Genomic DNA, 14,777 nt, shown 5'->3' on the forward strand with positions numbered 1-14,777 from the left:
AAGTGCTTCTATTTTCCTTCACTGGTCTCCGTCCAGAACAACGGGATTTGTTGGTCCACTTCTTTAACTGTCCATGTTCAGAAAAGCTGTGATTCGTAACGTTAAACCTCTGCTAGCTTTACCGGTGTGCCCATCCCCCTTCACTTTGAGCTGTTTTTACAGTTAACTAAATTTACCAGACAAAACGGGGATAAGGCACCAAAAGGACGAATACTAATAGTAATTTAAAGATGTGGTAGCATTGGATCTGGACGGGAAGGATAACTGGAAGTTAACTGGAGTTGGAAGGGGTGTGTCGCGATTCTGTCTTCTTCCTCTGCGACACAGATTGTTTTTTTGCTTTTAAAATGAACTACTACTCAATGACTTGTTGAACAGTTTTGTTAAACAGGTCTCACTTGCCTCTGTCTTCAGCGTGTACAACTTACCCAGTTGTCAACACTCTCACCCTGGGTGGGCCTGGTCTTGCTGTAACCTAAGCTCTTGGTCCTTCTGTTCCCCACAGGGTAACTTGACCCAAGATTGCTTTGTCATTTACCAGAGATAGAGGTTCCTTCTCCACACCCACTGTTCTTGTCCCACCAACACAACACAGACACATCAGTGTTGTTTTTTGCACATTCACTTTAGCTTTTATGGTTTAATTTGGTGTTTAAGTGGGCCTGTCTCAAAATATGTAGTTTGGACTATGTGGGTGTGTTTGTGATTTTTAGAATGCAGTCCCTTTGAACTGCTATGTGTGTAACATGTCAGTGTAGGATGTGAATAGTGTTTTCCAATTAACTGTGTGTTATTTAATAGTTTCTGTTTTTGCCCATGTGACTCCTGTATTTTTTTCTGCTTGCAGTTTAAAATCCTGGGACTATTTTAAGGTCTGCTTGTTTCTGCATCCTGTTTGTAGAGGGAAAGGTATGATGCTCATTATGCTGTCTCAGTCAGGGGCTTGGCCCACTAACAAAGGACACCCTGTCGATTGAAAAACAGTTAAAAGATAAACAAACACACACCCACAGCATTGTTAATATGGTCAAAATCTTACCCCAAACAACTACGAAGCTTTAGTTTGCATTCCTCCCTTTGTTGGTATGCTTCCTAAACTGTCTGATCTCAGTAGTGGTGGATGTACTAGATTTTGTTGATTTTTGTCTGTATTCTTATTTTTCTTCTTCATCTTATTCCTAAGAAATCCATGCTTCAATGCATGAAAACTCACCAAACTTTGTACACCGTCCCAGTGCTATGCCAAACTTAATTAGTGCAATTTGTGTGCTAATTGTCCTGATGGTGTCGCTACAACAGCCATCTAAAATTCGAAACTTTGCATACAACAAATCAACCGTACAAGCTACAACGTCAAACTGTAGCCCCAATAGAGAAGAAACTATAATCTGCTTTAACCCAGTAGCAATTTTGAAGTCCACCCCTCTACTTTTTGCAAAAACTGGAAAACTTCTTAAACCACACTCCTCCTACAATTCAGTTTCAATTGACAGAAAATTTGGGGAACTTCATCTCCAGAGAGCCTTTCTCAAATATACCATCCAAATTTTAGAACTATCCGACATTTAGCCCACAGTGCATAAAACATTTTACTGCATACAGCAGTGTAAACAAATTAGGCAATTTATTCCAAACTAAATCTTTGATGTTGATGGAAAAAATTCACAACAATCCAACATCACTGTAGATCTGGTGTGAAACATTTCAGAATTCTTATCTCAAAAAGGGAATTTTTAAATTGTGTCCTCATCTGCTGTACACTTTGCAGTCAAAGCAATGTAGAGCATCTTTAAACGCCAGTCTGGCATTTATTGATCTTTGTGAAAATAAATTACAGGCATTTCTTTGTTGTCTTAACCAAGTACACATGCTCTCAGAATTTTCTAATCAGGAGAAATACTTTTTTTACAGTAGTTTTAAAATTCTGCATTTTCATGCAAGCCTGCTCCTTGTCTACCAGGTGGTGCGATGCCACTTGTGACATCACCCAGATAAAAGCCCCCTAAAATCAGCACCTGCCTACGATGTCAAAGGTTCTGAGTTTGAGCCCCTGGTGTTGCAAGATGATCATACAGTACATATGTCTAATCAGGTATTGTGCTGTGGACAACTGCCTTGCATATTTCTAATGTGTGTCTGCATTAACACACCTGATTCTGATTGACAATTTTTGGCATTCAAAAGATCATTTGATTATTTTCTTTGTACTGCACCATTGGCTTGGTGAAACTTGTACAATGTGTCCAACTGTCCATACATGCTTGCACTATAAGCAATAATGGAAGTGATTCATTGGATGGCTCTCTTATCTTCCAGCTAATGCTCAGACCAGTCTTGCTAGTATTTTGTGGAGAGCTTATTTTAAGCCCTAAAACAAAAACATTCAGCCTAAGTGCCATGCCTCAGCAAAATCAAGAGTTTATGACCTTCTTGAGTCTTCATTTCAATGAATCACCGCTGGATAAGTTCTCTAAATAAAACTACAAACACCATGAGGTGAAACACACAATCTAAAAACAGAACAGTATCGATGTAGTGCCAAAATGAATCTGCTTCTGGGTTCGTATTTATTTTTGAAGGCCTGAAAAGACTTCTTACTCTCACTGACCTTTTATCTTTTAAACAATAGCATCATGATAAGACTGCTATGCACGAAATGTAAACAAGTTCTGAAGCTGTATGGTTTGTCTTTTCACTCGGCTCATGAGTAAAATGGCTCTATATTTTGAATTATGGTGGCACAGGGGAAAGTTACAGTATAATTCAGAAACATAAAAATCAATATATTAGTGATAATTATCCCAGATTATAAGACAGGATGCAAGTGGTGTCCACTTGACCATTTCCCTAATGTCTTTTAGGGTAAATATTTCATTACTAAACGGTTCTTTATCTATGTGAGTGAAGTCATAAATCTCAGCAGCTTACATCTTTTTCTTTCCATCTGCATTGCCTGAATTTAAACTTGTTTTGCGGTACCTTTTTCTCACAGACAACAAATCCCATTTAAAAGAAAATATCCAATTGTCGGTTTCTTTTTATAGATTTGGTTATTTGCCCCAGTTAGGGTGCTAGACTAAACTATGTGCCTGTTGTTCTGGTTATCCCAGACATATTTCTGGCCGCGGGCCTCTTCCCTCTGCAGCGAGGGCAGTGCAGCTGGTGGAGAATGCATACAGAGACGCAAGCTACGCTAGGACACATTGGCTAAACTAGAAAAATAAAGCTTTTGGCTGGCCCGTGGTCAGTTAGGAATGGAGCAGTCATTGTGAGAACACACCAGTAACCTCTGGCCTCATTTCTCTGCAGGCATGGAAGAAGCGGTGGTTTGTTCTTCGCAGTGGGCGTCTGACAGGCGACCCAGACGTGTTGGAGTACTACAAGAATGACCACGCTAAGAAGCCCATCCGTGTGATTGATCTCAACTTGTGTGAGCAGGTATGGCTTCTTATTACTATCACCCTGAGAAAAGGCATGTTCCACATTTCTGAATATTTGATTCATTCTTAATTTAAATTAAGCCCAATTTGAACTAATCCCACTTAATGCCCCCCATGTAATCATGGTGATGGGGATGTTTGCATTGAAAATTAATAACATTTAACTATTTAAGCAACTTTTCCCCCTCAAAAATAAATAAGTCAAACTTTTGAAAACCTGACAGATGGTGATGCTAATATTTGACAGTCCCCAACTTTGACTTTTATTTTTTTTGCAGAAAACTATGGCTCATATGTGTAACTTGAATGTAATCATCAATGCAAAAGAGTACAAAATATAATCAGATGCCTTGTTTTTAAAGCCTACAGTCCAAAATGCAATGATATTCAGTTTACTAACAAATAATGCAAAGAGTGGGACTAAATTCTACCAACTAAGAAGCTGGAACTGGGGAATGTTTTGTACTTTTGCTTGAAAAATTACCTAAAAGGTAATTCGCTTATCAAAATGATTGCTTTTCTGCAGATCAACAAATCAATCCGAGAACTAATTATTTCAGACAAACTACATATCCAGTGATGTAGCTTTCTCTTTGACTGGCTCATCTAATTTTTCTTCACTAATGCCATAATATTAAAGACGCATTTTTTTTCTGCTTCAGGTGGACGCTGGGCTGACGTTCAACAAGAAGGACTTGGAGCACAGCTTCATATTCGACATCAAAACCATTGACCGTGTCTTCTACCTGGTGGCTGACACAGAAGAAGAGATGAATAAGTGGGTTCGCTGCATCTGCGACATCTGTGGTTTTAACCCCACTGATGACGGTAAGGATTGACATTAAGTAATTAACCACACACGTCACTGGTTTGCTAAAATGAATAAATATCAGTAACATCAGCTTAAACACTGCAATCCACAACACAGACATGCAGGGTGTGTGCTGTTGTTCAGACGGAGTGATGTCCACCCTCTGAAATCTGTCCATCGTTACAGCCAGCTGATATACTGGTACACGTTGAAATATTTTACACTTAACCACTATGATAGTTACCAGCACTGTGTAGTATGTAAAATATAATTTAATTCAACAACTATTAAAAAAATGTAATATTATTGACCACACTTGTCACTCTACAGCAGTGATTGTGTATTTTACAGTACACTGTACAGTATTGATGTTGTCATGCACCAACACCTTCTATAATGTGTATATATATTGAAGAAAAGCTGAATTCCTGTGTAGCAGTAAGCAAGTATATCACCAGAATCAAACGAAACATTAGCTAAGAAGCTTATTACTTTACATTTGATGGGTTTCTCTTTTGATGCCACTGCTGTGCCTCTCACATACCTGCCTCTTTCTCTCTGAAGGAGTTGGGTGAACTAGCTGAATGTGCCAGAAGGCCTCTATTCAGCATATTTCTCAGCCGAGATCTAATGATCCATGTGTTGATCCATGTGTTGTGTTGTGTCGAGTCTCACGTTACCCTTGTTCCCAATACTGTATAATCAAAGCCTTGTGTGCCTGTCTGTCTCACCACCCTTCTTTTCGTTCTTTCCCCTCTTATCTGCTTTTCCTTCTCTCTTGTTTGCAAACTTGTGTTCTCCTCTGTCTCTCTGTCTTTGAGACTAATTGTAAGCTTCGCTATTTGCATCCCAGTCTTCTTTAGTTCCCCCTCCACAGCTAAATCTGTAAGCATTTAAGTGTGAACTAATTCCCTGTGACATATCACGCCACTAAGAGTCTTTTATGTGAAGAATGTACTTTTTGAACCTGGCTACTGAGTCACTGATTATGCTGCTCCGAGGTCATCTTTTCCACAGAATTGTGTCTATGTCTCCACCTCTGTGCAACCCTGATAACAGCATTCATGCCCCCCATTCAACACAGTAATTAGAACTTAAAACCCTGATTTGCAAGCAAACAGTTAGCCCATTCAAGGAGAAACTGGTTCTAAAGACAAATATCCTTGCAGATAGTCTAACTCACAATTCTTATTACAAAAGAATGTCCTTGGCTCTCCCTTTTGCGCTCGCTTGCACTCCTCTGTGTGTGACACCCAACTCCCAGTCTTCTGTTGTGTGTGGCCATGCTAGAGTGCTTCATGGCCAAATATTAGAGGAGAAAACATTAGGAGGGCAGGGGAACGAAGACTCTGAGAGACAGTGTATGAGGTATAGATGAGTATGAGCAGAGGGGATTTTCCTTTTCCTGTATGAATCAGCACTTACAGCTTCAACAAACAAATGGGGGGAAAGGGGGAAAAGATAGCAGAAGAGGAGTGAGGAGCAAATGATATATTATGAAGAGAGAAGTTGACTTTTAAAGGAAGACAAAGAGGGAACCTTGTGTAAGAGAAATGTCAGAAGAGAGTGGGAGGAGAACTGTGAGAAAGGACAAAGATATGGAATGAATACATAGATATATTTCCAAAGCATACGCATCAGCCATCTTAGCTCTAAGTGCAGTGCAAAAATCAGCTCGAGCACAAGGGGTTTGAAAAGGATTCTGATATTTGTGTGACAAAGCAGAGACCTTGAGGAAATGCTGTCTGATAAGGAGTGTGTGGGATTCCATATTCAGACTGTTTTTGAACAAATTAAGCTTTTAAGTTGATTTTATGCATGAATTTGTTGGATGTGAAAAGAAGAATTAAAAATTCTAATTCATGATGGTGTCTTTTTTGACAAGTATGCTTCAACTTGGTATTAGCTGTCAGTGCCAGTGTCACATGCATATCGCACATGTCGCACATATATCATGTCCTTCCCCTCAAGCTGGACAGTGTGTTGTATTTGAAAAGGTTTTATCCACCTAAGAAGGAAGTGAGGTTATAGATTCTTGTGGCTCGTTGGATCTGTTATGCAGGGGAACCCGTGTGTAGCTGCAGACTAACGGCTTTGAGTTGGGTTTGAGCTATTCTAGAGATATCTGAGATCTGTCCTTGAGTTGTTGTTGTTGTTTGATCAGAGTGAGTTGACAGCCGCTCAGGTTCAGATATTATAGAAATGTAAACTTGATGTAGTGTCGGTCTGGTGACTGTAGACTGTTATGTTGGAATTGGGTTGCTAGGAAACATCTTGGGTCCAAGTTTACTCAGCCAGAGTTGACATTGGCAAACACAGCTTACTGTTTATTATCTGCCTAATATCATCAGTCACCAACATCACCTGCAATCTATGGGCTTTACAGATCCAAAGTTGGAGCAAGCCAGACTTCCTTTGATGATTCAGTAGGACCCATAGGTTCACAAAACACAACGTGTTTATAATCTGTTACGCTGATAAGTGGACCAATGCAAATGTAGACACTTAAGAAATAGTTTCATTAAAAAAGTCTATGTCCACTGTATTTAAAGAAATACATCCATCCAGAGGAATAAGTCCAGGTAAAGTGAATATTGGAACTGATGGATCCTTCAAACTAACATCAACCTGATGCTTTACATAAAGTGAATGTCTGGCTGGTGATAGTCTAATGTGTGCCTTTTTCTGCCTTGATTAATTACACCAAAGACACACTGTCTGAGCCTAATCGGCAATTCAATGATATCTGCTGAGCCGATTCTGACAGTTATCAATGACATTTCCTCTTTTGTCATTAATTTAGCCACTTGATCACAGTCCAAACAATAATGTAACTCATTCATTATATGGCCTTTTGTTGTGTGAATGTTGAGGCTTCATTTCATAAGTGTATTAATTCTTCTGTTGGTGGAGGTGATCATTATTTGGTGACAGTGGCCCACCTCCTTTGTAGTCTTCTGTAGAAAACCTTTTATTGTATACAGTGTGATATACTTAAAGAGATAACAGATTAATTGAGAGAGAAGTTAACCCCTGCCTTCTCGTTTCTCTCCTGCAGAGGCAGCAAAAGCTGCTCACCAGTCAGCCATCGGGGGCCTGGTAGTGGACACCCCACCACACCCAGCACTGGGTCATATTGCCGGTCCACCAGCAGTGCTGTCCAGTGTGCCCCCACCATACCAGCCGGTCAGAGTGCGTCACCTGGACTCTCAGTCCAGTTCAGATGAGCCCCAGGATTACCTATGGCTGGTCAACTGTGAGAGCAAAAAGCCTGAACCCAACAGGTGAGTTTGTTTGTTCCTGTTCCTTCATGTACAAGTCTCCGTATTCACTGTGCTGAAGTGCTACACTGTCACATAAGCTTCTCTCTGTAGATTTCTTCCAACCCATTTATTCTTTTTGTACATTTCATCTGTACTGCCACTCTTGTTCCTTGTCTCTGCTGTGTGGCGTCGTGTAGCTCAGTGCAGCTTCACTCTCCACTGGAGGGAGACCAGGAGTATTTGCTTCTGGAGGAGTGTGAGAGCAAGACTCTTCCTCCCCAGGCTAGTCTGTAAGTGGCCAGCTGGAACTGCCTGCCTGTGTGGAGTGCTACACTTGTATTACAAAAAAAAAATAGACAGATCAACAGTGACACACAAACACTTCATACACTATGCTGTAGATTAACATGGTTTCTGTAGATAACCTTTAACATTTTGTAGTGTTTGTTTTGTAACTACCCCTCCTTGTAGTTTAGAACAGACTGGGTTGTGCTTACCTAACATTATATTGATTTTGTCATTGCCTTTATTTACCAAACATCTACCAAGTCCTTCACTCGACCTGGAAAAGATATTCTAATACAATAATTCATTACATTTAGCATGACATATAGCTTTATCATAGACACTTGAAGCGCTTTGGGCAAGACAACTACTCTCTAACACCACCAATGTGTAGCACCCACCTGGGTGATGTACGGCAGCCTTATGACGCCAAAGATTAGTGATTTACTTTCTGTAAATAACTTTATCTTCCTAACGATGGCTTGCAGACAATGTGTAGAAGCTTACCATAGCTGAATGGATTTCTTACCTTCCCTAAATTGTGGCTATTCAATCATCTGGTGTATATATGTATTGTCTTCTTAGAGCCCATGCTGAGTGTTCCAAGTCTACCTCGTCAGAGACAGACCTGAATGACAACGTCCCCTCTCACCGCACGCCCACATCCGCCGGCTCAGCTAAACACACCTCACACAACGGATTCTTCCCACAGTACCCAGCGCCTGCCTCCGCCTCTTCCATCTATGACTCGCCTCCATCACACGGCGCCTCCATCTCAACTGATGGCGGCCTTTACCACCTCCCTCGAAGCTACTCCCAGGACACTGTGCTGCTCCCAAAGTCAGCCTCTTCCCCTCCAGCCCATCCAGACAGCGGGGATGGCTCTGAGCTCTATGTCTTCAACACACCGTCACGGAAGCCCTCAATGGAGTCACAGATGCGTAACCTTTCCATCAGTTATGACATCCCACCTACACCTGGCGCAAACTGTACCTACCAGGTTCCCCGCACTTTGTCAGTGTCGACAGGGGTAGGAGGCTCAGAGGGTGGGGGAGATGTAGTACCCCCTCCCAGACCACCCAAGCCTTTGCTCAGTTCCACCTCAGGACCTCCACCACCCCCTGCTGAGCGCTCACCTACGGACACCTATTGTGTGCCTCGCTCAGCATCAGAGACGGATGGAAACTACTGTGTGCCTACTAGTGCTGGGAATAAGGCTTTACGCAGCAACACTATTGGCACTGGGGACTGTTCACGCCTCCGCAAAGGTTTGTGTTTGAAGACAGCAGATATTTTTCTGCAGATGTCTTTAGGATCTTGAAGATTAAGAGTCATGGCATTTAGGGAACTTGATGATGGTTTGTGCAAGTCCAATCACATATATTGACTATGATACTCAGTTTCAACATTTGAGAATGTGTGTGTGTGTGTGTGTGTGTGTGTGTGTGTGTGTGTGTGTGTGTGTTTGTTTTGTGTGTGTGTGGTGTGTGTGTGTGTGTGTGTGTGTGTGTGTGTGTGTGTGTGTGTGTGTGTGTGTGTGTGTGTGTGTGTGTGTGTGTGTGTGTGTGTGTGTTGATCCCACTTGGTGACCATTCTGTTGCATCACTGAAACCACAGATATCAGAGGAGCCTTCTTGCTGTACTATACTGTACTACACGTCACTAACCTTGGGAGCATTGGTGTTGTCCTCTCAATCTGACACACAAGACACCATACATGTAATGTATGTATTATCTGTTGAAGTAAGGATTTTACATGTCCATGTAATAAACTAATCACGTCACTGTGAAAGATTCTACAAAAATCGGACAAATCGGAGCCTGAGACAATATTCCGTGTACACATGAGACGCCTTTTATAAAAACAGTTTGGTAAATTAGAAAATAAAGTAAATCTTCTAATAAAATATTACATTCACAGCAGTGATCTTAAATAAATATTTAACAACCTGTCCAGGAAGGCTACAAATAGATAGAACACAACTTTCTCTCAAGAAAAAATAAGTTTCTGGATTAGGTATGGGCTCAACATAATGTATTCTTCCACTTACTCATCCCTCTTGTGGTGACAAATGTCATGACAGAAGTATTAGTGGCAAGATGCGTGTTTACAAAAACCAAAGAGAGTCTGAAGGTTTTTGGTGAAACTCCATAGCCAGTCTTATCTGTGCTAAACACTTGTAAAAGCTGTCAAACTGTTATTGCACAAAATGGGAATATTGAAGGTTCATCATATCACATTGAATGTAGTCGAGCCTGTAAATATTTCTCCTAACATGAGACTGGGTCGAAGGATTTATTTTTGCTCTGAATCATGATGACCAATAAATAGACCAAGGTGTGCAGAGGTGTTAGGGCAACCAAAATGAAAATACACTGCAAGGAACTATTGAATAAGTAAATTATTTGTACTGTGTAAAGCACAGGATTTGATCTGACCCTTTAATTTTGCTTCTTCGAAGGCAGTTACAGTATTTCAAAGGAATTACATTTCTTATTGTCATTTTCCCCATCATGGTCTTCCCCCACTTTGTCTCCTTCAGCTGACACTCTCATTTGCCTTACAAGGTCTTCCTAGCACTGCCGTGGTTCTTGTGGTCATATATGAAATGCATTAGCAAGTGCACCAGCGCCTAATGAGACTGCAAAAAACTATAGTAATGCCCTACACAGTATACATTCCATACTGTATAGCTCTACCCCCCTGAATAAAATACTCTGCAGATTCATGAAAACATACAGTATTTTAATAAGACCTGTGTTGTGTGTATCGTTGAAATTATGCCATAGCATGAATGGGCTTGAAAGCCTTGCTATGGGAATTATGTGCAGTGCACTTTATTTACTGCTAAAACCATTGGGTTTCAAATGTCTAATCTGAAATGATGCCGTGTATTAAAATTGTATGTATATTTGGTAATTTAATTTGTTGTTTTTATTTGCAGATTTCGGATCCCAGGACTGCTATGACATTCCTAGATCATTCCCCTCTGAAAAAAGCTGCTCATTTGACTTCAATGAAAGCTTCAACAGCTACTTTGTAAGTGTTGTTCCAAGTGTCACTGGTTTATAAATCACAATTCTGTAGAACAGTGGTGTGCTTTCAAGTAGTGGCTGACTCCTTAAAAAAACTTCTCGTGTTGTGCCTATGGATGTTTTGACAACCTTATGCACTGAGAAAAGGCAAATTTTCTGCTTACAATAAAGTTCAGACTTTTCTCAGTTGTTCCTACAATAGTCAGTACCCACTGCAAATGCTGCGTTCCCATCTCTGTCCCACAACGGAGATTAGCATCATGGAGAAGAGATTTAAAAAAATCCTAGTGTGGCAGAGAAAGCCATGTACATGTACAACTCTTTTTTTCTTTTTTTTTTTGGAATCATACAACGAGCACAATATTGCATGTACGTGAAATGCTCATTCAAAACAATGGCTACAGACTTGTGTAATAGGAAATAGTAATTAAATTAGCAGCAACCAGTTTGTAGCAAAGAATATAGATCTCTTTAACATTTAGACTAATTGCTGCTTTAATTTCTTTGAGTTCATCCTAAGTTAATTAGCTGCCACAGCTTTTCAGAATTGTCTCAGTTCTTTTGCCAAAAACAATATCCAATACAAAAATCGAGTGTGTATACAGATGACTGCTCAGTGTTTACCGTACCAGTGTCAACACTTAAACTTAAAATTTTGTAAGGACAATGTTGAACATCGTTACTACTCCCCTGTGGCCTGAGTTAGAAGTAACCTCACACCAGCAATGTCTGCCCCTTTTTTTGAACACATACTGTATGCATGTCTTGTTTCCCTCAGAAAAACAAAGGAATGATGCCAGTGGGCAGCCAGTCCACAGAAGAGGTAGACCAGAACTATGTACCCATGAGTGCCAACTCCCCGTCACACCATCACTCAGGCAGTTTGTCGGAGCCGATGCACGAACCAGACTATGTGCCCATGACCCCAAGCACCATGGAGTTCTCCTCCCTGGGAAAGCAGGTCCCCCCACCCGCCCACATGGGCTTCCGCTCCAGTCCCAAGACCCCTCCTCGCAGGCCAATGCTCAGTGAATGCCAGCCCCCACCTGTAGACCGAAATCTTAAACCTGACCGCAAAGGTGAGAAGACAATGGATGTGCATGCACATGTGACTTGGTTCATATATATATAGGTTTTTTCAAAGTTCTTTCTGTGAGCTTGAAATGTGCTGAAGTGTATTGTTGCATTTAACGTTCTTCACTATGCTCAGCATACACCAATGCACCAACTGACCATGCTTTGTCTAACACTCGGCTGCTATTCTCACAGTGCTGGCTCATGGTCATAAAGCCACCTTCACAACATTTCATCATTTCAACCATTCTCAAAGCAGTGTCTTTCTTCAGCATAGATGCCATTGTGAAAAAACGTGTTCTCTCATTTTGTCTCCCTTGGTTCGTCTGGTGTAATAAATGCCATTGTCTTCTTCTGCGCCGGTCCTTAACCAGCTAATTTCACCTCTTGATAAATTATTTTAGTGGTTGCTACCTTCTCTTACATCCAACACAGTATGCGCATTGTCAAAAGCACTTTTGTCCCGAGCTCAAGAGGCCTGTAGACTGTTTTGGAGGGGGCTGGTCCCTGTGCCATGGAGTGACCGAAGCCCGTAGTTGTCACCTCCATCCCCTTTGTTCCCTTCATCTGAATGGAGCTCTTTGATGAAAGACCTAATAGCAAGGGGAATTACAATCCGGACAGATTGAAAGGCTGAGTAATGGACAAAGAGGGAAAGAGAATTGAAGAATGTCAGGGAGACGGGGTCATCACGTAAGCAAACCAAAAGCCAGAGCTGTTTTAATGTCATTGAAGTAAATAGGACGTGTTAAGGAGTTTTACAGTTCCCAGTGGGGAGTCCTCCTTTGCACCACTTGTGGCCTTTTTCTATGATTACTTGTATTAGTCCAAGTCATCTGGATGCTATACTCCAAGCCAACTAGTTTCAGGGCATTACTTACATTTCACAACAACAAAAAAGCCATAATTGGAACAGTGTTCATTAAAACAGTGATTCTACACTGTCTTGGTTGTTATGGCACAGGGGAGTACCCCTAACCCTTTATATATTATGAATGTTAAATAATTTGTGTGATGCAGTGTGCTGGACAAAGTTTATTCCAGAATTTATAAACTCCATAAAAACCATAACTGCCAGTATTCAATTACATTTTTATCCTATAGATATGACACAGTATGGTGTCTTTTGTAGTAATATTTAGTTTTTATGATCTCTATCATTTCTTTTCCATCATCGTTTTCAAGAAAGCTAAGAGACAGAAGTGTAACTACTATATTTTTAACAGTTTTGAACGGTGATGAACCCTCCTGTTTTACCTTCCTCTTCTGATAGCATCTTGTTTAGACATTTTAATGTTATGTAACGCACATTAATCATTTGAAAGGTGCTATACAAATATAGATTATTATTATCATAGTTTAGAGCTAACCCTCAATAGCACGGCTCCCGGTACAAAATGTAGTGTGCTCAGCTGCGCGGCTGTTAGATTTAAGCAACTTGGATCTGCTTGCTGCTGTATTTTGTATTAGAAACATCACATGGGCCGGCATTAAGCCCACTGAATTCAAAAATATGGACACAAATCTTTTTGGCAAATGTTCTTTGTAGTAGAATATCACATGCTCTTTGTTTGGATATTATTCTTTTCTTTATTCACCATGAGCCATGCAACATTCCTGTGCTGTACTGTGGACTAATTCAACTCACTACCAGCTATGTTTATCTGCTATGCACTTCTCTCTCTGCTTTGGTTGTCTTAACCATATGTTGTGAAAGTGTTGATATCTGTGGTCAAGGCCAGCATACAGCTTTTACTTAATTACCATTAGAATTTGTGAACACTGAAATTAATTTTCTTACTTTGAGATTGTTGCACATTTAGGTTTTTGCTCTTGTCAGCACTGCAGTTCAAGAAATGTTGCGATCACTGTGTTTAATGTAAAAGGAGCTACAGTTTGTGTCTCGTCATTAAGTTACTGCAGATTTGTATGTGCTCATCTCAACATGACATGGTTTTTCTCAGTGTACTCTCAGTGCTTGTACACAGCTCGTCGTGCATGCACAGCTGTGATGTCAGTCTTTGTGTGGGAAGCCGTGGTGCATGGAGTGAGCTGCATGTTGGGCAGTATGGGTCTGCTGTTGTCATGACAATCATCTCTTGATAACTATGCAGCAGAATAAGGTGATTGGGTGTACATGAGGGTGTAGTTTTGTTGTTCAGTAAAGTCTCGTCTTCTGCCTTGCACGGCAGGAGAGTTTTTACAGTAGGGCTTAACTGTTGTGATCACCCAAACCTTTATAATAAGCAAAGTCTTCTTTCACCAATCAGGTCAGAGTCCTAAAATAATAAGAGCAAAAGGTGTTGGTTTAGAGCGAACCGACTCTCAAACCGTAGGTGAATTCCCGAGGGGACGACGCAAGGGTAGGTACTCCACACTGAACTGTCATTGTGTATCTGAAAACTTTCCGTTCTTTGACCTGTCCAAACTCTTCTTTTCTCGACTCTTTGCATGTTGTGTACTGTGGGATTCCTCTTGTTTATTGGCACTGTTGGTTCTATAAGAGATAAATTGTGTGTGAACCAGACTCAATTAAACTGTACCTTTCTAATATTTGCTGTCTGTGATTAGCACATCCATTCACAGCTACCCAGATAGGTTTAAGAAAATAACATGAATGTTAGAACTGTTGCAATAATCCAGTCTTATTACTTTAAATCCCAGCAGGAGGGGGTGAGTGTGCACTTGATGCACAAGGGATTGCACTTGATGCAGTTTTGGAGTCACAACATGCTGCTAAGAATATACTACCACCTTACCTAAATATCCCCTCACTCTGATGGGACTACTTACATGCAGTCAACCAAATAACTTACTAACATTTTGTTCGCCCCAAACATTTCTTTTGGTGTTTTTCTTATATATATA

At 40.7% G+C, this 14,777-nt stretch overlaps 1 protein-coding gene across 12 annotated transcripts in view; it reads left to right on the forward strand.

Annotated features, from left to right (window-relative positions):
• Positions 1 to 14,777, forward strand: part of gab1 (GRB2-associated binding protein 1) — a 53,725-nt gene that overhangs the window by 33,385 nt on the left and 5,563 nt on the right. For 7 of the 12 annotated variants that reach the window (XM_032542810.1, XM_032542882.1, XM_032542815.1 and 4 more), the window contains 8 exons: positions 3,310 to 3,438; positions 4,103 to 4,268; positions 7,310 to 7,535; positions 7,712 to 7,804; positions 8,385 to 9,067; positions 10,745 to 10,839; positions 11,614 to 11,914; positions 14,180 to 14,272. In XM_032542810.1, the coding sequence (XP_032398701.1) occupies positions 3,310 to 3,438; positions 4,103 to 4,268; positions 7,310 to 7,535; positions 7,712 to 7,804; positions 8,385 to 9,067; positions 10,745 to 10,839; positions 11,614 to 11,914; positions 14,180 to 14,272 (1,786 nt within the window). The remainder of the gene's footprint in view (positions 1 to 3,309; positions 3,439 to 4,102; positions 4,269 to 7,309; positions 7,536 to 7,711; positions 7,805 to 8,384; positions 9,068 to 10,744; positions 10,840 to 11,613; positions 11,915 to 14,179; positions 14,273 to 14,777) is intronic. The other 5 variants (XM_032542891.1, XM_032542845.1, XM_032542835.1 and 2 more) reach the window with 3 other exon arrangements.

This window comes from Etheostoma spectabile, chromosome 2 (genome assembly GCF_008692095.1).
Source record: "Etheostoma spectabile isolate EspeVRDwgs_2016 chromosome 2, UIUC_Espe_1.0, whole genome shotgun sequence".
Lineage (NCBI taxonomy): Eukaryota > Metazoa > Chordata > Actinopteri > Perciformes > Percidae > Etheostoma > Etheostoma spectabile.